Source organism: Bipolaris zeicola (genome assembly GCF_000523435.1).
Source record: "Bipolaris zeicola 26-R-13 unplaced genomic scaffold scaffold_191, whole genome shotgun sequence".
NCBI lineage: Eukaryota > Fungi > Ascomycota > Dothideomycetes > Pleosporales > Pleosporaceae > Bipolaris > Bipolaris zeicola.
Window position 1 is genome coordinate 1 of NW_006912240.1, and position 21,796 is coordinate 21,796.

At 52.7% G+C, this 21,796-nt stretch overlaps 12 protein-coding genes across 12 annotated transcripts; 6 read left to right on the top strand and 6 right to left on the bottom strand.

Moving 5' to 3' along the window:
* Positions 1 to 77: 77 nt before the first annotated feature.
* Positions 78 to 338, top strand: COCCADRAFT_105565 (uncharacterized protein; the record flags this gene model as incomplete). Its single annotated transcript, XM_007717683.1, has 1 exon — positions 78 to 338. A coding segment is annotated over one exon (261 nt), but the record flags the coding sequence as incomplete, so codon positions are not given.
* Positions 339 to 866: 528 nt separating this feature from the next.
* COCCADRAFT_105519 (uncharacterized protein) lies at positions 867 to 1,784 on the top strand (the record flags this gene model as incomplete). The annotated part of the gene is made up of 2 exons (XM_007717684.1): positions 867 to 1,248; positions 1,318 to 1,784. The coding sequence occupies 2 exons, from the start codon at positions 867 to 869 to the stop codon at positions 1,782 to 1,784; spliced, it is 849 nt and encodes a 282-aa protein (XP_007715874.1).
* Positions 1,785 to 1,956: 172 nt separating this feature from the next.
* COCCADRAFT_59287 (uncharacterized protein) lies at positions 1,957 to 3,195 on the bottom strand (the record flags this gene model as incomplete). Its single annotated transcript, XM_007717685.1, has 1 exon — positions 1,957 to 3,195. A coding segment is annotated over one exon (1,239 nt), but the record flags the coding sequence as incomplete, so codon positions are not given.
* A 207-nt stretch (positions 3,196 to 3,402) lies between these two features.
* Positions 3,403 to 4,455, top strand: COCCADRAFT_105555 (uncharacterized protein; the record flags this gene model as incomplete). The annotated part of the gene is made up of 1 exon (XM_007717686.1): positions 3,403 to 4,455. The coding sequence occupies one exon, from the start codon at positions 3,403 to 3,405 to the stop codon at positions 4,453 to 4,455; it is 1,053 nt and encodes a 350-aa protein (XP_007715876.1).
* Positions 4,456 to 5,541: 1,086 nt separating this feature from the next.
* Positions 5,542 to 6,415, top strand: COCCADRAFT_39861 (glycoside hydrolase family 11 protein; the record flags this gene model as incomplete). The annotated part of the gene is made up of 3 exons (XM_007717687.1): positions 5,542 to 5,810; positions 5,875 to 6,181; positions 6,302 to 6,415. 3 exons carry the CDS (start codon positions 5,542 to 5,544, stop codon positions 6,413 to 6,415), a joined length of 690 nt encoding a protein of 229 aa, XP_007715877.1.
* A 1,455-nt stretch (positions 6,416 to 7,870) lies between these two features.
* Positions 7,871 to 8,029, bottom strand: COCCADRAFT_105539 (uncharacterized protein; the record flags this gene model as incomplete). The annotated part of the gene is made up of 1 exon (XM_007717688.1): positions 7,871 to 8,029. A coding segment is annotated over one exon (159 nt), but the record flags the coding sequence as incomplete, so codon positions are not given.
* Positions 8,030 to 8,136: 107 nt separating this feature from the next.
* Positions 8,137 to 9,525, bottom strand: COCCADRAFT_105572 (uncharacterized protein; the record flags this gene model as incomplete). Its single annotated transcript, XM_007717689.1, has 3 exons — positions 8,137 to 8,275; positions 8,676 to 8,745; positions 8,925 to 9,525. 3 exons carry the CDS (start codon positions 9,523 to 9,525, stop codon positions 8,137 to 8,139), a joined length of 810 nt encoding a protein of 269 aa, XP_007715879.1.
* Positions 9,526 to 10,589: 1,064 nt separating this feature from the next.
* Positions 10,590 to 12,813, bottom strand: COCCADRAFT_105569 (carbohydrate-binding module family 21 protein; the record flags this gene model as incomplete). Its single annotated transcript, XM_007717690.1, has 3 exons — positions 10,590 to 10,913; positions 10,981 to 12,482; positions 12,534 to 12,813. 3 exons carry the CDS (start codon positions 12,811 to 12,813, stop codon positions 10,590 to 10,592), a joined length of 2,106 nt encoding a protein of 701 aa, XP_007715880.1.
* A 752-nt stretch (positions 12,814 to 13,565) lies between these two features.
* On the top strand, positions 13,566 to 14,609 carry COCCADRAFT_29176 (uncharacterized protein; the record flags this gene model as incomplete). Its single annotated transcript, XM_007717681.1, has 2 exons — positions 13,566 to 14,012; positions 14,157 to 14,609. 2 exons carry the CDS (start codon positions 13,566 to 13,568, stop codon positions 14,607 to 14,609), a joined length of 900 nt encoding a protein of 299 aa, XP_007715871.1.
* A 1,126-nt stretch (positions 14,610 to 15,735) lies between these two features.
* On the top strand, positions 15,736 to 16,626 carry COCCADRAFT_29177 (uncharacterized protein; the record flags this gene model as incomplete). The annotated part of the gene is made up of 2 exons (XM_007717682.1): positions 15,736 to 16,367; positions 16,425 to 16,626. 2 exons carry the CDS (start codon positions 15,736 to 15,738, stop codon positions 16,624 to 16,626), a joined length of 834 nt encoding a protein of 277 aa, XP_007715872.1.
* A 2,259-nt stretch (positions 16,627 to 18,885) lies between these two features.
* Positions 18,886 to 19,249, bottom strand: COCCADRAFT_105537 (uncharacterized protein; the record flags this gene model as incomplete). Its single annotated transcript, XM_007717691.1, has 2 exons — positions 18,886 to 19,005; positions 19,043 to 19,249. 2 exons carry the CDS (start codon positions 19,247 to 19,249, stop codon positions 18,886 to 18,888), a joined length of 327 nt encoding a protein of 108 aa, XP_007715881.1.
* Positions 19,250 to 20,687: 1,438 nt separating this feature from the next.
* COCCADRAFT_105511 (uncharacterized protein) lies at positions 20,688 to 20,918 on the bottom strand (the record flags this gene model as incomplete). The annotated part of the gene is made up of 1 exon (XM_007717692.1): positions 20,688 to 20,918. The coding sequence occupies one exon, from the start codon at positions 20,916 to 20,918 to the stop codon at positions 20,688 to 20,690; it is 231 nt and encodes a 76-aa protein (XP_007715882.1).
* Between the last annotated feature and the right edge of the window lie 878 nt (positions 20,919 to 21,796).

A 21,796-nucleotide genomic window follows, 5' to 3' on the forward strand; every position in this document is an offset into this window, starting at 1 on the left:
AGGCGTCCTGCCATCCCTCGGATGGTTGCTCTTGGCGGGATGGCACATCACGTGACCTAGCCCCGCGATGATCATTACCTTCTGACGTGGACGTCCATAGGCCTTCGGCCATCTCGTCACTTGTCAAGGAGAGAATCCTTCTTGTTACTTGTAACAGCCGATGCAAAACCCCTCACATTCCAAACATACACGCACTCTGTCTAGTCATTTGCCCAATCCTCACCAAATTCACCTATCTAACACAATCCTTACCCTTTTTGTACGATCTATATGCGCAAGTCTCAACCCCACATACCCTTCGCGATCGGAATCTCCATTCCGACAAACCGATCTACTAGCTGCCTATCTCTTTTTCTTCCCTCGTTTTCCCCCCACTTTTTTTGCCCACGATTTGCGCCGCATCCTGTCATATCGCTCTTGTACGCGCCCTGCAACAACAACAACAAAAACGGGAATCTAGGGCAAAAGGGCTTCACCGCTTTTGCTGTGCCAATTGCCGACGTTGCTGTTCACATACGTATGTGCAACTTGGCGCGGTTCTAGTTTACGAAGTGGGTAAAAAAAATTGCCCCGCTTTTTCTTTAGCCATCTTTGTTGAAAGGTTTTTGTTGGTTCGATTTTCGGTGAATTGAAACACGGAGCTGGGCATTTATCTAAATCTGGTGTTGGCCATTGGTCATTTGGGGAAGTGACTTAAGACGCAGATACTGGAAAAAGAGTTAGTGAGGAGAGAGAATATGCAGTCTTTTTGGATTTGAAAAAGTGGGGCTGCTTACGGGTTTTTGGTAGGTTGATTATTATTCTTTGCCTTTTTTGGTGAAGTAAAACGGAAGAGTGAAGAGAGGAGAAGTGGGAAGAAAAAAAGAATGTCTGGGAGAAACAAAGCAAATGGCAGCGGTGGTGCTGGAAGAGTAAAACGCAAGCAGATCCAAAGCGACGATGGATGGACAGTCATCACGCATGGTCTATCCAAAGTCTCGCTGAGCGAGAAGAGCCAAGGTGCTACGGTTCTACCTACCCAAATCGTCAAGGATCTGACAGCCGAGAAGTTGCTCGGCGATTTCAAGACGCTGCAGGAGCGATGGGAAGATACGGCGCTTGCAGCTCAGGTTAACGGGGTTATCGAGGGGCGAGAGTGGGGGGTCGAAGAAGCAGTGTGTATAGGTATTGGCAGTTTTAGCAGGGATTGGGCGCATCGGTGGAGGAGTCTTTGGCAGCTTGTACTGTTTGATCATGTTGTTGGACGACGTAAGTTCTCCCTCTTTACGCACCCCCAAGTCTTTTGCTAGACGAGCAATCTAACACCCCATCCTACAGTCAAAAAACTCAGCAAGAAGACTGAGATCCAGTGCTATGCTCAAGACCCGGCTTTTACACCTCTCGACACGGAATTCCTCTCTCTCCTCTCTATCACTACTCTGGATTCCGGACTCGAAGCGAAAATCAAGGCAAAGTCGTTCGTCTATTCGCCGTTTGTGGATTGGTTTTTGCTGCTTCCCACGTTTCTGGCTGATAGAGATCCCGTGCTGTATATTGGAAATGAGATTCTGGATGATTACAGCATGTATGCGCAGAGCGAGGAGAAGAAAGAGAAGTTACAGGAGTGTAACGAGGTGGGGAAGAAATGGTTGGTGGGTAGGCAGGTGGTCAAGTTGTGTGAGTTTGAGAAGCACGGGAATGCGTTGAATGGGATGGTTGTTTATTTGAGAGTTACTGGGGATGACGATAAGGATGGTGTTGAAGATAAGGAGGAGAGAGTGAAGGATGGTGAGGAAGAGAAGTAGAAGTGGAAGAGCAACTGAGGTGAGATTAGGATGTGTCTTGGGTAACGAAAAGACTAAGGCACAGTTACTATGCTCCCAATCCACGAATCTGTTCACATGGACATTACAGAGTAGGTTCAGGGCTCAAATCTCAAACTATCAAAAAGGGGTATCATTACTCTATTTACTTCCCACCAGCAGCCGCCTTTGCTGCAGCAGCTTCCCTCTTTCTCTGCAAGTACCTCTCCTTCGCACTGCTAATATCCTGATCCGTCTTCTGACTCTTCCTTGCGCGTTCAATCTTCGCCTGCTCCTCCGCCTCCTCCTCTGCCTTTCTCTTATTTGCAGCCTCGATTTGCTCGGCAATCATGGCTGTCTGGCGCTCTCTCTGTGCATTGCGGCCTCCCTTGTGAATGCCATGTGAGGGAGGCGTGTACTTGGGTGCATCTGTGGCGGCGGAGGAAGAGGCAGAAGCTGTAGAAGTGGGCTTGGGCTTTGCAATGACGTTGAGACCGGCGGAGAGGAGTTGGCGATGATCGGCTACTTGGCCATCGTCGTTGAGTACAACCTTCTTTCCTTGCTTGCGTAGCTCCTCTGCTATTTCGGCATCGGTCTTTTCCTTTTCGGTTTCCTCGGCTGGTAGCTTGACACCTTCTTTGAAGGCGCGTGCGGCAGCTTCCATGGCTTCCTGATGTCGTCGCTCCCGCTCAGCAAGCATTTGCTTGTGGAAGCCCTGCATACCAAACTTCTTCTTCATGCCTTCTTCTTCCTCTAGCCGTTTCTTCTCCTCTTCCTCGGCCTTGCGCGTCTCTTCTTGCTGCGCTTTGTATGCGCCAGTCACAAACTTCTCTTTATCAGCGTATTCGTCGCCTTCGGCTTCTCGCTCACGTTGCAAGAGCTTGTCACGCGCGCGCAATTGGTCCTTCTTCCGCTGCTCGGCCGACTCAAAGAGCGCGTCCATGTACTTGGGTTTCCGTTGAGCAGCGTCTTGACGGTCGGCTGCCGCTTTTGCAGCATCTTGCGCATGTATGGCATCATAGGCAGCGTCGTAGTCGTAGAGTGTGGCATCGGCTTCTAGGGCTTCCTGCGCCCGTTTCTCGGCTTCGGCGGCGCTGGCGGAGTATGCGACATTGGTAGGATCATCTTCCTTCGGCTTGGGTTTCTTGCTCGGAGGAGCTGGCGGCTGGCCCTTTTTTTGCTTTGATGGGGCGGGTTTTGAAGGCTCTGACGAAGCAGATGCAAGTGTGTCTTCAAAGTTGAGCTCTCCAATTTCTTGGACGCCGTCTGCTGCCTTTGCTTTGCCTTTTACGTCGTCGTCTTCATCGTCACCGAATAGCGGTTTCTTCTTCTTTCCAAGTGCTGGTTTCGCTCCAGCTTTGGCGAGCGGGTTATTACCCTTGGCTTTTACATTTAACCCAAACTTGAATGACATGATGTGTGTTGTTGCTAGATGATAGGCCAGGTCGCGAACGCGAGTTGGACGTCGCATGCCAAGGCCTTCGCGCACCAGTGAGATCATCAGCACCTCCGCACCTCCTCCGCATCCAACTTTGTTCCATGGTTACAGTCGCAGGCAACCTGCGCATATTCCCTTTAACGCTCATGCAAGGTTGGGTATTCAGGCACCACAGTCCTCATCATGGGGGAGCAGGCTAGCGGTGCGACTGAGGACAGCCTCTACGCCAAAGCCAAGGCCTCACCATTTCACTTCAAGTCTGGCTCCACACGTCGCTCCAAGCGCCGCGATAACGAGGACAATCACGAAGATAATGACAAGCACAGTCGCAAGAGACACAAAGCAGATCAAGACGAGGATGCGCGACGGCACCACCGGCATTCAAGACGCAAACACAAGCACAAACATCGCACTCATGATGACCGTCATCCCACATCCACCCGAGACGGCACATACTATGACCCAGACCACCGGCATCGAGAATCTTTGTTCGACAATCTGGAAGAATCAGGAGCCGCATCTCCAGGAACGGCACCCGAAGATGCATTCCGCGAGTCTCTCTTCGATGCGCTTGCCGACGACGAGGGTGCTGCATATTGGGAAGGTGTATATGGCCAGCCTGTCCATGTCTATCCCGATGTAAAACGAGGTGCAGACGGAAAGCTGGAGCGCATGACCGAGGAGGAGTATGCCGACTACGTGCGCACCAAAATGTGGGAAAAGAGTCACCAGCACATCCTCGAGGAACGTGAAGCGAAAGAGCGGGCACGCCAGAAGCGAAAGGCACAGCGCAGCCAACTTGACGAGGAACTCGAACGTGAAGAGGCAGAAAGGGAGGACATACGACGTCGTATGGAAGAAAGTATACGCAGGGGTGAAGAACGCAAGAAGGCCAAAGAAGCAGAGGCTGCTTGGGATAGTTATACGGCCAAGTGGGATAGTCTAAAGAACGCCCAGCACGCGAATGACGGAGCAGCCACCAAGGCACGCGACATGATTCCATGGCCTGTAGTGTCGGGACAGGCAAAGCATGTGTCAAAAGATGAAATCGAGCGTTTCTTGCGGGCTTCCAAGTCGTGGCGAGAGGACTCTGCTGCACTGCTCAAGGCCGAGCGAGTCCGCTGGCATCCTGACAAGATGCAACAACGGTTCAGAGAACATATGGATGCGGATACTATGAAACTAGTCACTGCCGTCTTCCAAATCATTGACCAGTTATGGAACAACCGACGCTGATGCTGTCGAAAAATGCACAACGGACACGGCCCAACAAGGTTTTTGCGAAATTAAGTCCTTAAGATACCCAATCAAAGACGCGCCGACTATGATATAGGGGTGTTTTAATCTATAAATGCAAACCCACCACCTCCCCTTCTTGGCAACACGTCACCACCCGTCGTCATCACAAGTCCTCGGATCTCCAAAGTCCTTGGCGCAATGTATCCATTACCGTACCACATGGCTTGCCACATGGCTTGCCACATGGTGGAATGCACGAGTATGCCGATCATGCCTCGAACAGTCCCCGAGCGGTGATGTAGAGACCGGCTAAATGCTTGTACGCCAGGTGTAACTGCTTCCAACCCCTCCTTGATCAATCCACTTCTGATCATGTGCTGGCGTCCCATGCCCCGAAGTTGATATGAGGCACAAGCTAATAATGTATGAATACGAATAGATTGGTGTGCCAACGCACGGCAATTCTTAGCTTAACTCTTGGGTGAGCTTGATCAGTCAGTGAAAGCTTGTACCTTACCACGATGCAAAGAACCAAAACTTGTAGTGACAAAACATTTCTAAAACAGCAAAAAAATAGGATTCGGGCACAGCGGGCCGGTGCTATTCTGGTAATACCGCCATGCTCTATGATTGACCATGTTGCATCAGCCTTTGTCGGGCCTATAACATGGGGAGTCAGCATCGAATATTACTTGAATCCCTGGAATAGTAAGTTTCAAATCTGAGAATTTCGCCATCGCGAACACCAAAGACGAATCCAATTACGACTTTGAACCCAGAATAGCCGGTGGTTTCTGCTACTCTGAAGTGCGGCTAAAACATCTTACGACCGTTCGCGCGATGCCGCCCCTATGCCCCATATTGCAGCGGTGGCTATACGCCGTTCAATAAACAATCATCTCAACACCGACACATGGTAATTTGTAAGGCCTTGCCTGGTGCATCACATTGCCACCGGTGCTCGGAAGTCCCTAGCAACAATCATCCTGGTATATCCACCATCAGTGCACATATAAAGGAACGCGTTGCCCAGAACATAGAAGGTCATCGAGCATTTCCACAACTTTTACTTCAATTGACACCATGGTTGCCTTCTCTTCTTTCTTGCTTGCTCTTAGCAGCGCTTCTGCGGTCATCGCCTCGCCTCTCGCCCTCATTCTCGATGCAAAGGCCCGCCACGAGACAACCAGTCTGAGCACTCGCTCCACTCAACCCGGAACTGGTTACGACAATGGCTACTTCTACTCCTTCTGGACTGATGGCCAAGGACAAGTTACTTACAACAATGGCCCTGGTGGCCAGTACAGCGTACAGTGGAACAACGTGAACAACTTCGTAGCTGGCAAGGGACGGTACGTAAACTGCAGCATATCCGCATGGTGATTTTTCACCACAATACTAACGTAGCCCCCAAAGAAACCCCGGCACTACCCAGCCCTTCACCTACAGCGGCACCTGGAACGCCCAAAACGTCAACTCTTACATCTCCGTGTACGGCTGGACCCGTAACCCTCTTGTCGAATACTACATCGTCGAATCCTACGGCTCCTATAACCCTTCATCTGCTGCTCAGATCAAGGGTTCCATCACAATCGACAATGGCACATACGATATCCTGCAAACCACCCGCTACAACCAGCCCTCCATCGACGACACCGCTACATTCCAGCAATTCTGGTCCGTCCGCCGTCAAAAGCGCGTCGGCGGTACCGTCACAATCCAGGTACGTAATTCCTCCCGTCTTGAAATATGCAATCTCTCCAATCCTCCCCTTCCCCACGTGTGAGGACAAACCAAGGCTACCAAGGAATGTGTGTGTTGTGTTTTTTTTTAACGAAAACAGGCCCATTTTGATGCTTGGGCCAAATACGGTCTCCAGCTTGGTCAGCACAACTACCAGATCCTTGCTACCGAAGGTTACCAGAGTTCTGGTTCGGCGACGATTACTGTTCAGTAAATGCCTAAGACGCGCCCCGCCCGCCTTGTTTGCGGACGTAAACAATGTGGGGGATGGACAGTGAAGAGAGAGAGAGGCAGGCAGGCTCCAAAAGGGGGGGGAAGGGGAGGGGACTGGTATCCCCCCCCCAGGTTCTTCTATATATATTCTTACCTAGTCTCTTGTGCATAATTCAGAAAAATCAGTGTTTTGAAAAATATCCGTCCTTGGTCCATACAAAGTTTTGGTTTCAAACAATTCATAATTTCCCATCCGCACTTTCTTGACATGTTTTACGTACATGTCGCCGACCTGTGCATATACTCACTGTACTACGGATATGACACCACACACACACACAGAAATTTAAGGTAAGCTGACATAAGATGGATTACCCTTCCCCCCTCCCCCATGTCCCCCCCGCGGCCAGGCCACTCCCGGGCTGACACAAACGTTTCATCTGTAAACCCTCTTGTTTCATGAAACATACGCAGGCACAAAGGGCGCGGGATGTATGGGTCGATGTTTTTTTTGTTGAAGCCAATTAATCTGAAGGCGCGATATAGCAGAAGGGAAGGGGGGTTAATGTCTTGATGTCATGGTTCAGGGGGGGGGGGCATACCTTCATTGTGCGGTGGGCTATGTTGCTGTTGTGAGGGGGGAGGGAAAAAGGATGAGCAATAATGCGGTTATTAGGTATTTTATGTACTTAAACGCATAAACCAGCCCAGATTCTTGAGAGTAAAGTTTTTTTTGGAGGTTCAGCACGAAGACCATCCTTGTGTATTCTTAGGAATTAACGGTTCTCAACGTGGAAAAAGCAAGTGCAATGGCGTAATCCCAGTCCCTGTCCCTGCGTTCTTTTTTTTCTTCCCCCCAGAACAAGCAAGAAAATTGTATACAGAACTGGCTGTGTGGGGTAAAAAAAAAGGCAAGTTGGTTAGTACATACATTACCTACACTCAAAAATCCAGATTTCACAATTAGAAATTGAGATGGCTGTCAAAAATCCTTCGTCTGCTGCACACACACACTTCTCACATATATATTTCATAGCGCTACACACACACACACACACACACACACTTTGCGCAAACCCATTGAGCCGGCAGGTAGAGTATTGGAGATGGAGTTGAAACATGCTACTAAGAATTGTGGCAGTAGTCGGGGAGCAGATGTGCAGAGATCAAGAGCTGACGACGCTTGGATTTAGTGTCGTTGCGCTGGTACAGCTGTTCTTTTTGCTCCGCGGAATGACTTTGGGCGCTTTTAGTGTGGAAGAGAGGTAAGTTGTGTTGAGCACTTTTTGTCCGCTAGGGGAGCGAAGGGTCAGCATGGAAGTATAACGAGGAACTTGTTTTTTTTTAAGTTTGTACACGTATTTTTTTCCATGTCGTGGGGACGATTGTGGATAATGAAGAATGTAGAAAGTTCATTTTACTCAAGTTGACAACTAGTTTTACTACCAGGGCCGTGTTATCCGTGCTGCAACATGTGGGTACGCGCGGGAGATAGACAACGAAGACTCCAAGATGTTCTAGAATACCAACGCATACCTTTTCTTCCTTCGTAGGAGGCCGAGTCATGACCATACAGTCGTGGAGTACGCACTCTGGTAAGATAATCTTGCCGAGGAAAGCATTCACGTAGGCTTCTCTGGTAGATAATCTTCCCGAGGAAGCACCACTACATGTGTACCCTCTCTTGGCGGCAACAACACGGATGTCTACGCAGAAGACCGCTTAGTCCTTCTTTAGATAATTCACCAGGTCGACCATTTCAGCACGCGACATGGCAGAGCTGATAGTCTGATAGGCTTCATAGAGAATCCAGAGGGGAAAGACGACCCAGAGACCGTTGAAGAATGTAAGGTAGAGCCAACTGAGTTACTTGTCAGTTTTGGAGTCCTCGGAGCCAACGAACTATCCAAGAGTGAAACTGTTGATATCTAGCAGCGACATGTTGAGTTCAAGATGGAGACGATGGTACGTTGCATCGACTTGTGTCGCGCTGTGTATCGAGGGATAGGAGGGTTATTGTGGGCCAATCGGCCAGCAGCCAGTGATTATGCAGGGCCAACACATCACGTTTGGATGTCAGAAGCTCTGGACAAGACGTTGCTGTTTGGCGTCGACGCAAGGTACATGTACAACGACATCGGGGAGTGCCGGCTATCCAACCGGGGCTTGGCGTGGGCCGTTTGCCCATCGAAACGCAGACATGCAAGAAAGCGATGTTGGCCAGGAACAGGGCATGGAAAAAAAGGGGAAAGTGCACTTACAGGTACATCCAGTTGCTGGTATCGAGATTGGGACTTCCCGTCAGCCACTCAGGTGCGAATGTCATCCAGCCTAGTGGAGCGGTGAACCACGTGTCAGCCTCATACTCGCAACAACGCAGTGTCGTCTCGCCTCAACAATTGCTCGGGCCGGGCCCACATGTCGCCTCACCAATAGTGATGACAGCGGCGAGTTTCACATGTTACATGTCCACCGCAACAAAAATGGATTGATGTTTGTTGTTGACTTACCTCCATATATCTCTGCCGTGGCTAGAACTATCATCCAGAAATACTTTTTCAGCACGCCTTTCTTTTCATCCTTGGAGAGAAGGTAGCAAATCCAACACGCTAATGGGCCAGCCACGAAAACCGTCAGAATCTCGAGCGTGACCACGGTCAGATCGGTACCACCCCATCGCTTGTCCGCCTTCGCATACTCCTGCCACAGTCGACTGAACGGACCGGTTCCATAGTTTGCGCCGTAGAGCAAATCCGACCGACCGAGCCAATACACATCTGGCGGCGTGAAGTAGGTGATTTGTGGATGATGGCGCGATGCGGATGAGAAGGAAGTCGGGAGCGAATACGTGACAAAGAAACAATTCCAGAGGAAGGAGCCTTCGAAGACAAAGTGGATCAGAGCGTCGAATAGGTGCCAGATGAACAGAACGCGCGTCTTCTTAGTCGTGGCTTTGGGCAGGACTTTGATGGATGCTGCATAGGCGCCGCCGAGAAGGGCCAGGACTGCTAAGAGCGACACGACAGTTGTTGCGTCAATTTTCGGGCCGGAGCGAGGGATAGGTGGTGGGGGAGGCGGAGGCGGAGCCTTCTTGCTACCAAAGAAGGACATTGTGACACATAAATGTCAGAGGCAAGGTCACGATGGTGGCTCGGGTAGGAATGGGCCGAAGAATGCTGTGAAGTGTTTGCGCTTGGGCGAGATGAAGTTGCGAGGACGACTCAGGGCCCAATCGTGAAATCGCATAGAGGGCTAGTTGGCCAGAATGCGGCAGGCGGTCAGCGCCTGACGGGCATTACCTCCGTGGCAGAACGTCTAGCGAACAGTCACATGGCCTAGCAAGCCCACGATCCAGGCCCAATGGCCTTATGTTCGGCCGTAGTAATGCTCACGGGGTACATACAAAGTGGGGGCATCGTGAGATCCGGGTAAGTTTTTATGCCATGTCTTTTGCATTTGCTAACTGCTATATAGGGCCGAGTGTCCCGCTTCCTCCCATCGCCGAGCGACAACCCTCGAAACCACCACACACACAATCGGAACACGGCCAACCAAAAACACACAATCTCAACCGACGCAATTTGATATTTCTTACAACAACCAACTCGCACTTTGTCTGTCCTAGTGCCTATATACGACCATTCGAATCGACGAATTCTGGGGATAACGGAGAGAAAACACGCTTCAAATGCAAATCAAAACCAAGCTTTTGCGAACCGCAGATCAGAAACAACCGTCAACAAACGCCAGTGACCAGAGTGGAATCGCTCATAGAGCATCGCAGTCCGCTCGACAGTCGGGGAGAGAGGAAAAAAAAAGATCCAAGAATAAGCATACCCAAGGAACACCATGATGAAACCCAGTTTGCGCCCATGAAAAGAGGAAGGAGATGCAGGAAAAACCAATGTGGAAATGCAGCAAACAGGCCGGCCGAATGATGCTACAAGGGCAACGTCCTGAGGAGGACGGCGCAAAAAAGGCAATGGCTGGCCCACTACAACGTTTCGTACCGTGATGAAGAAGATTCGTGAGCGCTCTGCACCTGGAGGACCAGGAACGTCCGCTCCACTCGGCCAATCATTCTGGTCGTAAGCGTACTTCGTGTCCAAGGAGATTCGTTAAACGGAAAAAAAGCATCCGTGATTCAGGTAAGGTGGTGAGTTTTTGTTTTTGTTTTAGACACAAGCCTGAGGGGTGTGGCTGCGTTCGGTAAAGGCGCCACCTGGCATCGTGTAGCCATACTCATATGAGGAGGCATAGCGGTCTTCAGGTGCATAGCCGGTGACAGGACCGGGAGAAGCTGAGCGAGATAGGAATGAGACAGAGTCACTGGCACCATCTGCCATGACGGGCATGGCAGGGGACGCAGGACTGCTGGTAGCCGACGACTGGTTGCTTCCAGAGCTGTTGTTCATGTAGTCAAGAGCTCCGTCACCTTGCGTAGGCCTGACGGCAGGCGTGGTGACATTTGGAGAGATTTTCCCAGTCGGGGTGCCAAACTGGATGCGAGTCAGTCTCCGTCTAGGCCAATCGATCAGGGTGCTGAGATGGAGGTTGGGAACGTACAAAGCAGAATTTTTGGATCAACTCATTGTACTCTGCAGACTGAAGATCGGGCTTTTCCAAAGTCAGAGAGTCGGGACGGGCGCCGGGAATAGGAGCACTGGTAGAGTGAGGCTGAGCCGTAGGAATAGAACGATCAAAGTAGCCTTTGTTCATCTTGTCCTTGTCCAACTTCAGTCCACTGCGGTCACCAAGTGCGGTTTGAGCGTTGGACAGAGCAGCAGTGAGAGATGCACCAAAGTCATAGCGAGAGGCGAAAGCCTGGCTGACCTGTGAAGGTGGGGCCTGGTTCTGGGGGACGGTACGCTTGCTCTTGGGCTTCAGCTTGATGACCGAGCTAGGTGAGTCGCCGATGATGGCACGTCCGCTACCAAACTGGAATTTGGTCTCGAACTCGTGGCCAAAATCGTCGTCAAACGAAGCAGCGGGCATTGAGCGTGGGCGAGGAGCAAGAGGTGAGTGCCTGCTACGAGGGATAGCACCCAGGCTAGCGGTGGGGCGCTTGTGTCCCCGTTGCTTAGCCTTCTTGGTGAAGTCGACCTGGTAGTTCATGGCATTGTTGTTGTCCCAATACTCTTGGCCATTGACCTGGTAACGAACGCACAACAACAGAGTCTTGGACTCGAGGTTGGCTTGGTCAGCCAACTTGATGTTGAAGTTGAAGCGGTCGTAGCCATCTTCTTTTTGCTTCTTGCGGACGTCGTGGTTGAACTCGGCAACTACCTCTGATGTAGTCTTCCAGTAGTCGAGCGTGAAGCGAGCCACGACGAGCTTGTGGAAGGACAGGTTAGCAACGGCAATGTTGCCAACCAGAGTCTGGTGATCAGAAGCAAGGAAGATGCGCTCAACTCGGACTGGAGCAGTCTGTCGCTCGTAGCTATTCGATGAGGGGAAGTTTGCAAGCTTGATGTCCCACTCAGGTGTCTTGGACCGAGAGTTGTCCGCGAACGGATACTCGCTCTCGCTGTCATAGGTCTCGACGGGTGACGAGCCGGCACTGACAGCGATGGGTCGGTCGACCTGAAGGAAGTGGCGTACTTGCTCAATCTCCTCGTTGAAGTGCACCGCCTTGGAGTAGGTGGGGGTGCCGGGCATGCTGGATGGGCGACGCCTGGAAGGAGGACGAAGAGCTGGCTTGACAAGCTCACCAGACTTCTTGCGTAGTAGCGGGGGCTTTATCCGGAGCTCATCATCCTCAGCATCACTACCATCAGACGAGCTGATGATGGTCTCAGTGTTGATGGGGTGCATCATGTGTTGGGAGAGCATGATCTCGCTCGACGAGCGTGAGTGTGCAATCTTGCGTGCCTCGGCCGAGAGAGAGCGCGCCAGTGTGACGGGGGGTTGTGGCTTGGAGTCCTTGACCCTCTCGGTGACCTCTGCGGAAGGTGATGACTGTCTCTTCTGGTCGATGCCTTGGAGAGCCTGTTGCAGTTCACGCAGGTCCCCTACGCGACGTCCACGTTCTTCGTCATCCGAGGAATCAGGCGGTGTGGTAATCGCACCTGACGGAATCAGAAGATCGTTTACAGGAGGAGGAGATGGGCGTAGGCTACCGTTTGTGGATGGGCCATGCTGGGTGGCGTCGGACTTGATGTCAGTGGTGGTATTGGGAGACAGGCCATTTGCAACAGTGTTCTCTATTGTGACGGACGTCGACGACCGCCGTGACTTTGCGAGGTACGAGGTTGACGAGACGGAGCGAGGCAGTGATGGGCGACGGGCGGTCACCGGCGAGTGGGGTGGCTGATCGACATAGGAGTGATTCCGGCTTAGTGTAGGACTGCTAGTCTTGGAGGTTGCCGGGGACCGCTGTGAGGGAGGTGTGTAAGGCATTCGGTCGGCTTCGTGGGATGCTGGGAAGCAGGTCGAACGGGTGGATGGCGAGGGCAATCAAGGCGTAGAGAGCATTAAAAGAGTTACTGTAGCGAAAAGTCTAGAAATGTGAGTGTAAGCGAGTGAACGGACCCCGACAAACAAGGAAAGTTGGGCAGGCACAAAGCCGTGGGACGGCTGAGTGAGTGATGATGATGATGATGATGACACCAAGTTGTTGTTTTTGTGGGGGTCGACTTACAGAAGTAGGTCGAGGAAGGGGTTGGAAAGCTGGTTCGTGGGGGGACCACACAGGCAGGAAGGGTCGCGACGAAGAATGTCACAGCTAGTGAAAGCTGCGATGACGTCGGGGGATATAAGCGGAAGCAGTCAGTCTGCTCAAGGCGAGACGCAAGACGCAAAGTGAAGCTGTTGATGAAGCAACAAGATGCGGCGTCGCCGTGTGGACGGGATGCTCGGGTGCAGGCAGACGGACCACGGCGTGATATGGAGCCTGGGGAGAGCAGGTACCGTGGGGCGAGTCGACGGTTGAAGGGAGGAGGCCGCAGGGTCGAGTGTCAAACCAAGTTGGAGTGGATGGTGTGCAGTCGTGGTATTAAAGGGTCTGCGGCGGCAATGGACCCAGCAAGTGTTGAAGAGGAGGAGGGATGGGGAAGAGTGTTGAGGGCGGTAGCGCAGAAGAACGTGCAGGGCGGCGACTATTGGGGAGTCGTTGGATTCGGGTGGTGAGAAGCGATTCTAGCCCGGCGCTCATGTCGCAGGGGGGGTGGACAGGGACAAGGGAGCAAGATTTAGCGCGCCGCTCAACAAGCCGGGGGGGCCAGCACCAAGGATTTTCGCACGCAGCCAAGCGGCAGCGTCCGGTTCTGACTACTGCTGCGAGAAGACGACGACGACGACTACGGCGGGAGGGGGGGGGAGCTGCTAGTGCGCGAGGCAGTGAAGCCGACGGCGGAGGGCGAAACACGAGGTACGATGAGGTACAAGAGTTGTATCGGGCTGTTGGCTGCTCGCTGCTCGCACCACCGCCGCCCACGCCCACCCAGCAGCGGCCATCGGCGAGCGGCCAGCGGTGCAGCCAACCTACCCACCCCAAGACGCCGCCAGCGCCGGCTCTAGTACCAAATGCTATCTTGTTTATCTCCCGACGTCAAGCGAAGGGCGAGCTGGCCTTGCTGGCACGGCCACACTTGGAAACGGTGCAGGCAGGCCGGCCGGGTTGGGGATGGTTGTTTGTGGTCCCGTACACATAATAAATTACTGTGACCATGGTGGGCGGGCGTGGCTCTGGTCCAACAACACACACGTACATACAGACAGGCGTTGCTACTTACTACATGCAGATGCTGCTGCTCGGCCTGTTGACTGTGATGAGGCCCGTCGGTCGAGGCCCCGGCCGCTATCAGTGTGTGAGTGGCCCGACCGACAGCAGGGCCGGAGCAGAGCGTAGTCGTGGGGGCGGCGAGGCCTGTCTGTGTCTGTGTCTGTCTGTCTGCCTGCCTGCCTGGCTAGTGACAAAGAGTCAGTCAGGCTGTGGTGGTCAAACAGCGACCGTTCGCAATCTGCCACTCAGCCGTTGGGGGACGGTGGACGGTGCTCATGCTTGCTCGCTCGCTCGTCTCGTCTCAGAAGCGACAACCGAGTGTCCCTCGTTGCGTGGGTGCGTGCACGCCCCCCGTTCTCAAGCGAGCCATTCCAGACGTGATGTCATTGTTTTTTTTGTTCCGCCGTTTTTTCCTCATGCCCCAGAAACGGCGCTTGTGTCTGCATCTTTGCATCCTTCTTTCACCAACTGACCGCGACCACGAACACGACTGTGAACACGTCCATGGTTGTTGTCCGACACGTATCAGTGGAGCCGTGGCGGTGCCTGGATGATCGGAGGGGGGCATGGGAGCCGCCCTCGCAATTCGCCCGCCCTCGCGTGAAAAATATCCCTTCCCCCTCCCTCCGCGACGCTCAGCACGCAGCCAGCGTGAGGATCGCCGGTGCCGCTTGCCGCCTGCAAAAAAGGCGGTCGGCCCTCGTCCAATCAGCGCCCGCCCCAGCAAGGGACGGCCTGGCATGCCATCCCAGGCGCAGTTCCCCAACCCAACCCCTGCGCCTGCCTGATATCTCGTCTGCGCTCCTGGCCAGCTCCAGCTCGTGCAATTCTCGTTTCCCCCCGACGTGCCCACACTGCGGTTGCTATCATTACACTGCCCGCCCGCCTTGACCGTCTGATGCTCCATGGGGCCATCCCGCAGCCTGGCCTTGGCTGGCCTTGCCTTGCCTTGCCCCTTGGTGCCAGCCCGCCATGTCATAGGGCAAAGAGGCTCTTCTCAGCGTCTTGCCTGCGGGGATCACTCAATGCGTCTCCGCCCACCGCAAACCCTATGGCAGGCCATCCACCTGCTGGAAGCCTTGGTTACTGAGCCAGCATGCTGCCAGCCTCGTGCCATTGGCTGTGCCCGGCACCGACACACACTCACACTTCACCCTTCACAGCTTCCCCGCATTTTGACCCTCTAGCCTGTCCATAGCCGTGCATGCTGCTACGTATGTATCTAGTATCTATCTACGACACACATGGCCCTGCAAAAGACACTGCCCTGTCGCCCTGTCGCCCTGTCGTGGCCGAGCTAATCTCCTGCCATAGCCCTCGTTGCTGTGCCCGCATCCCTCGTCCCACGGTTCCTTGATTATTACGCGCGCCTATGTACGCGTCTCCGTGGAAGCCGCCCACGGACGCTCTGCCACAGCGTGCGGCTCGCTCGGAGGCCGACGCTTCCACTGGCCAGGTAAAAAAAACTTGCTTTCTTTTCGAAGACGCTTCGATGCACCTGGCCGCTTGTCTGAATCGCGCTTCGCTCGCTAGACCACTCTACCTCTGCCACTTTCTGTCTTCACCAAGCTGCATTTAGAAGCTGTCGCCACGTGCACATGCCATTTGTATGTATGTACTCATGTGTGTGTGTGTGTGCCTGCCTGCCTGCCGGTGTGTCTAGTTACTACTACTACTACTACTACTACTACTACTACCACCACCACAACACATGCGCAACAGTCAGCAGAGCACATCGCTTCGTGAGCCGCACCCTGCTCGGGCCTGCCTGCATCGAAAAGAAACAATCCGATGCCTCTGGCGAGGTCATTCGCATGAAAATACTCCCATTGAGCGGCACGCTGAAACCACACCCTCGCACCTGTCGCGACGTCTGGATTGTGGCCAGACCACTGCCCGCCCATGACGCTAGCCCCCATCATACCCAGCGCCCCAGCAAGCTCCACATGGCGTCATGTCATGTCCCACTGCTGGATTTTGCCCGGCAGAAAATCAAACGCGCCCCTCCATTCAGTTGCCATGGAGCTGCCGACCCCATCACCGCCCGACCAGGGCACGGACTTGTTATCATCGATGTCCTACACTTTATCGATCCCCACCCGTTTGCTTGGCTGAGCTATGGCCAGATCCGCATGCCGCTAGTCCGCTTCCGATCCCCCCTCCGACCCATCACGATCGCGACGACAGAATCTCAATCGCGATGGGCAAATCATTCGGTGCGACTCATCAGGTATCACATTGACCAGATTGCGATGTACATGTTATAAACACGGCCCTTTTGTTGCAGGATGCCTGCTTTCTGCTTTCGCTTCTTCTCCACCAGCCGAGACAACAACAACAACACATTGCAAACTAGTCGGCCTCTCCAATACACACCGTTCCGGAAGGATGCGCATCCGCCGCCTATGCCTAGAACCCGTCATCGTCCAAGCAAAGATTGCATCCTCGCCGTCACGCTGATCACATGGCGCCGCCGTTGTTCGCAGTGACGACCTTGTTCCGTTGTTAGGCAACCTGTCAGCTAATTCATCAGCCCATGGCGTGTTCAAGAAACAAAAATTGCTGCTCGACTGCCCACAATACTACTATGTTGCAAGCGAAGAGTCGCACGACACTCTCTTATTGCCATGCATATCCACGCTCAGCTCGACTTCCCGTTGTTGTTTCACGCAATCTCGCACCATTCTCCTTTGTCCAATGTGCCGTGGTTGCTGTCCAGAAGCAGCACAGCAATTAAGCGCCAGTGCTCATTCATCACGACGTCACGATGATTTTCGATGCCGGACATGACACGTACACGTAATACGAATCGTGTCACGGACCTCCGAAGCTGGAATTGCATCCCCACGCCTACGGCATTCTTGTGGAGATGTCGATTCGCCTAACATGATCACGATAGGTGATGTCAATTCTGGCTTTCTTGTTCAATATAATCACAAAGCAGAATCGAGGTATTCTGCTCTATCCGCACATCCCGAACAGGCCTACCCTGCCCTGTCAACCACTGAAACGGTTGTGGTTCTCCCTGCAACATTTTTTTTTTAGAGCGCTCACCGCTATTCCAACCCCCCCGTTCCCGCGCGACCCCATATTACTAGTATCACAACGCCTGGTGATGAGACTGGCTTGACAGTGGAAACCACTGCGAGTCTGCATGGCCTGCATTGCTATGATACCAGACCAAGCCGGTATTGTAGCATCATCTCATAGCTGGCGGGCCGAAAAGGGCGCTTGCCCCCCGAGATAAGACTCAGGAAAGGGCCGATGAGGATCATGGTAGGCAACTTTGTTCGTACCTCATGTTGCAGTGGAGACCAGCATCATCAATACGATGGTGTGGTGAGAATTAAGCAATATGACCGCACGCATGCATACATACTACATACATCTCCAAACATCAACGGAACGGCTGCAATCCACTTTCCAACACCATGGTTCAAGCGAAGCTATATTAACAAATCTTGCGGGGGAATTTAGTTCGGGTAGCTCTATGTCAGTGGCAGCACTGGGCAAGCCTCGCGCAAAACGGCAACTTGATTAGCAGCGTGCCAATGACTGGCAGCCCGCGTAAGCTCCAACCTCAAGTCCATATACTTTATTGGTCTGCTAAAGCGGACATTACGTGTGTGCCTGCGTTGGAACCAGCAGACGAGCTTCTCTTGTCGACTTGTCCAATACCAATGCGGCATCTCTGCGGAGCAAGTCTCCAGACCACTCGCGACAGTTGTAGTCAAGAGAGAGAAGAGAATATGCAGGGCCTGCCACGGAATTCCTTATCTCAGCGTCCACCACTGTCCGACCTCCTTCCCCATATGGCTGGTCTACAGGGCTTCGAGAACCTGCCGACCAAGTAACATGCACTCGCATATGAAGCAAACACCATGGAGTATTCATTTCGTCCGTCGTATCTGATGACCACCCGCGTCTCCAGAAAGTAGGTGTAAGTAAGTTGGGCGCAGGGAAGGCCTGACGAATGCACGACTAGAAGCGATACGAATCATCTCATTGATCGATAACGGCTGTCCCGGCACTGTCGCGCTCCTCAGACGAAGCAGGTGAGAAATGGCTGCAGGCCTCCATCTCACATGCCACAGATTACCCGCCCCCCTCACGCGTCTCTTGTGCATCCACTCGTTTCTTTTGTTGCTATCAACGTGAGCTTACAGACGCGCAACGCCATCTCTGCAGATTCCCAAGTCTATTTCTCCGTCCGCCAATCTTCCCTGACGCGCAGTTGTACCGTTGCAGACGACGCCGGTAAGATGGCTTTTGCACATCAATTTCCCAATCCAGGAGCATAGTTCGTCTGTCAATCGTTGCATGCACACAACGTGCGTGGGCGTAACGCCTGCAGCATCTATGCGCAGGCTTGTTCTCAACAAAAGCACCCCGCCCTCCACACTCTAAATCGGGCTGAATGGCTTATGCCCACTAATCAACGCAACACAAGGGATGCCTTGTGGATACAAAGAGGGGTCTGCCGATTTCAGGAGAGGGTGTGTGTTTGAGATGGATGGTTGGAGACGAGCCTACAGGTCATGGTGTAGTGCGGGGTATCTCTTGTCGGTCGTGCTAGACCACAGCGCCACACCGATATCCACACCGATATCCACACCGATATTCACACCGATCTCTGTGAGAAGTACATTATCATGGGAAGGCAAGGCTATGATAGAGACGCTGTTGAACGTTGGTGTGTGCCTGCTTGGCATGTATTGTAAGATGCTGTGCAACTCGAGACTGCATACTCAGCCTCTCACCTTCGTTTCCGGACGCCCACTCATCAACGGTGAGGGCGCCTTCGCGAGTCTCGCCATTGCTTTTCCTAGTACTGCAGTACACTGGATGCACAAGTGCCGGTACGGGTACTGTGTTTATGCGAGCGAACATCCCCCATACCGAAACCCTGAGCCGAAGAGTTGCATGCATCTTGCCCTTCACCCATCTGTGGCGTGTGCAGCGGGAGGATTGTCCCAACGAACCAGGGCTTTGCGGCATCCTAACCAAGCCGAGTGTCGCGTTGAGCACATCAGATACCAGGGCGGAAGCTTTTGCTCCTTCCAGGGACAAGACACAGAAGTTGATGTCATGGGGGGAGGGTGAGCTTGCCATGATAGCAAGATTGTGTATACATACATATGTAAGCAGGTGTATGTAAGCGTAGTGTGCTTAGAGTATGTCGAGCCGTGTTATCACAAAAAGCAGATGCCCCACAAATAATACGGGGTGGCCACAGCGTAGAGAGCCTAGACGCAGGGAGCGAGGGAGGGTGGGCAGAATTCTTGTCGCACTAGACCATATCAGCATTAGCCCTTAAGACTTTGCTGCTGTATTCTTAGCACAAGCCAATCTCCTCTGTCTACGTCCATTTTTCTCATGGCACGACTACTGCAGTCAGTCAACACTGCTGTCGACGACAGAATCAAACCCACAATGTGGAAGCCACTTGACTAATAGCACCATTCAACTGCAGCCTCTCAGGCACATTTCCGAGGATGCCATGTCACCAATACCACCGTTGTAGAGCCGCAATCACAGTAGCTTACGGTGCCAATAGAGCGGCGAATTCCCAACAACTAGCCAACCAGCCAACCCAGTCCGTCTTCTCCACCATCGATACGCTTTGATCCTTGACTGGCATCAGCCACAAACTGTATCGAGTGTAGCACCAGCGTTTACATACACAGGGTCCACGGAGCCTCATCCAAGCTGTCTTCTTGGTCCTTGTGGAGATGACTCCGAGATACGCCAACCCGAGTCGCAACATCGTGTTAGGGGATTGCTTGCAGCATAAGCCAAGAGACGGGTGAGCTTGTCTACCGGGCCGCTTGGACGCAGCTGCAGGAGATAGGCGACGACATTATGGAATTTAAAATGAGTTTGACGAAACGCAAGGCTGGGTAAACTATCAGAGTGGCAAGGCTGCGTACGTACACCTACGTGTTTGCGTACATACTTGGTGCAGATCCCGTGTTGGACTGCATGTCTGGGGTAAACCAATATGCAGACAGGACGGGCTGCCGTCATTGCTGTTGCTCAACATCCAACATTATCTCCCCCACGGCCATTTCTATGTAATAATACAATAGACAGCAACCTCTTTGTCTTCACTATCCGCCCTCGAGTACGGTCCGAATACGATAGGAATTCTCGACTTAGTATTGAGCGCCAGTAGCTCTCGAACCGCGGTATCCCGATCAACGGACCCTGCGGCTCATACTAACTCCGAGAATGTTGACAGGGTCTTCCAGGGTCCAGAAGGATGGTGTGTAGGATGCAATCCTGAGAGGCAAGGCTGGCGACTATAGCCACAAAAGTTCCCAACATGCGCCGAACATCTCAGCAACATCTTGAAATCGAGATGATGGTGTGTGGTTGTCGGTCGTCTCCGACATGGTCATCGACCCACCCTGAAACCATCAACAAAACCCTTGATCCATGACCACAAGCCGTTCTCCATCTTCCTCCACACGCCTCGCCAAACCCGCCCCAACATAAACTTTTTCGAAACCGCTGCACTCCAGGTCCCCACTTCTTTTTTGCGCCCTCGTCAGAAAGCATACTGCATCGTGCAAACAATACACCGGTTGTCAATGCACGGCGCGCACCCACGCACGGCGGCGGCGGCCCCGCACGGCCCAAATTCACTAACTCCAACACCATCAGCAAACTCGAACTGTTGAGAGTGGGGCCCGTCCTCGCTCCCCTCCTCCTCCTTCTCCTCCCTTTGTATCCAGCCATAAACTTGCCTCTTTCGCTCAACCACCCTTATCCGTCCCATGGTCATGGTCTCGTGCTACCTCTCCATTTTTTTCCTTTCAGCTGTGTGTCTATGTGGAGACTTGCCGAGCAATAGTTCCTCTCCACTCCCCCTCTCTCTCTTCCCTCGTCCCCGTCAACAATAGTACATCACACTAGACCTGTCATTACTTCATTGCCGCTCCCTCCCCCCTCGCTTCGCTACCCCTACCCATGTTTGTATCAAGTCCACTCTTTTCTCTCTCCACTTTACCACGGAGATTCACATGGCGCGGGGGGGTTAGGTAGGCAAAGGGGGGAAGGGCGCCTGCGGTTACACCTCGGGCGTTGACTCAAGACTGCTAATGTTGCGAACTTGCTTGACTTGGGGGGTGGATATTGGAGGAAGGGGGGGGGTGAGCAAAGTGGATTGCTGAACAACACAGAGTCATGGAACTTGGCGGAAGCTAAGGTGATGTGAGCATGCCTTCCGCAGTTAGTATACTTGTCGGACGGATCCCGAAAAGCGGGAAGAAGGGAAAAAAATGAGGCTTTGGGAGAAGCAGTAGAGCGGTGGGCCAAAAAAGACGGACATGACTGTAGTAAGTTGTTAAGTCACGCATTTTTGACATGTGTCTTTCTTTCTTTTTTGATTTGCTGTACGGAAAAAGACTGGTGCTTAGCATTACATGAATGTGCCGAAATGTGCATTGTTTCGCTATCCGAACACGGGACTAGGTCACCTGTAACCTCATTGTTCGTTTTGGGATCTAGACTAACTATCAGGGAGGGGAGGATGGAAGGTCATCTTGACCTACTATGTACAGATGATATGGTAGCTAGTCCTGATTTCCCTTTTTGCCATGTGAAACTCTTTTTTTTTTCTGTCTCTTCCTCTTTCTCTCTCACTCTTTCGCATCA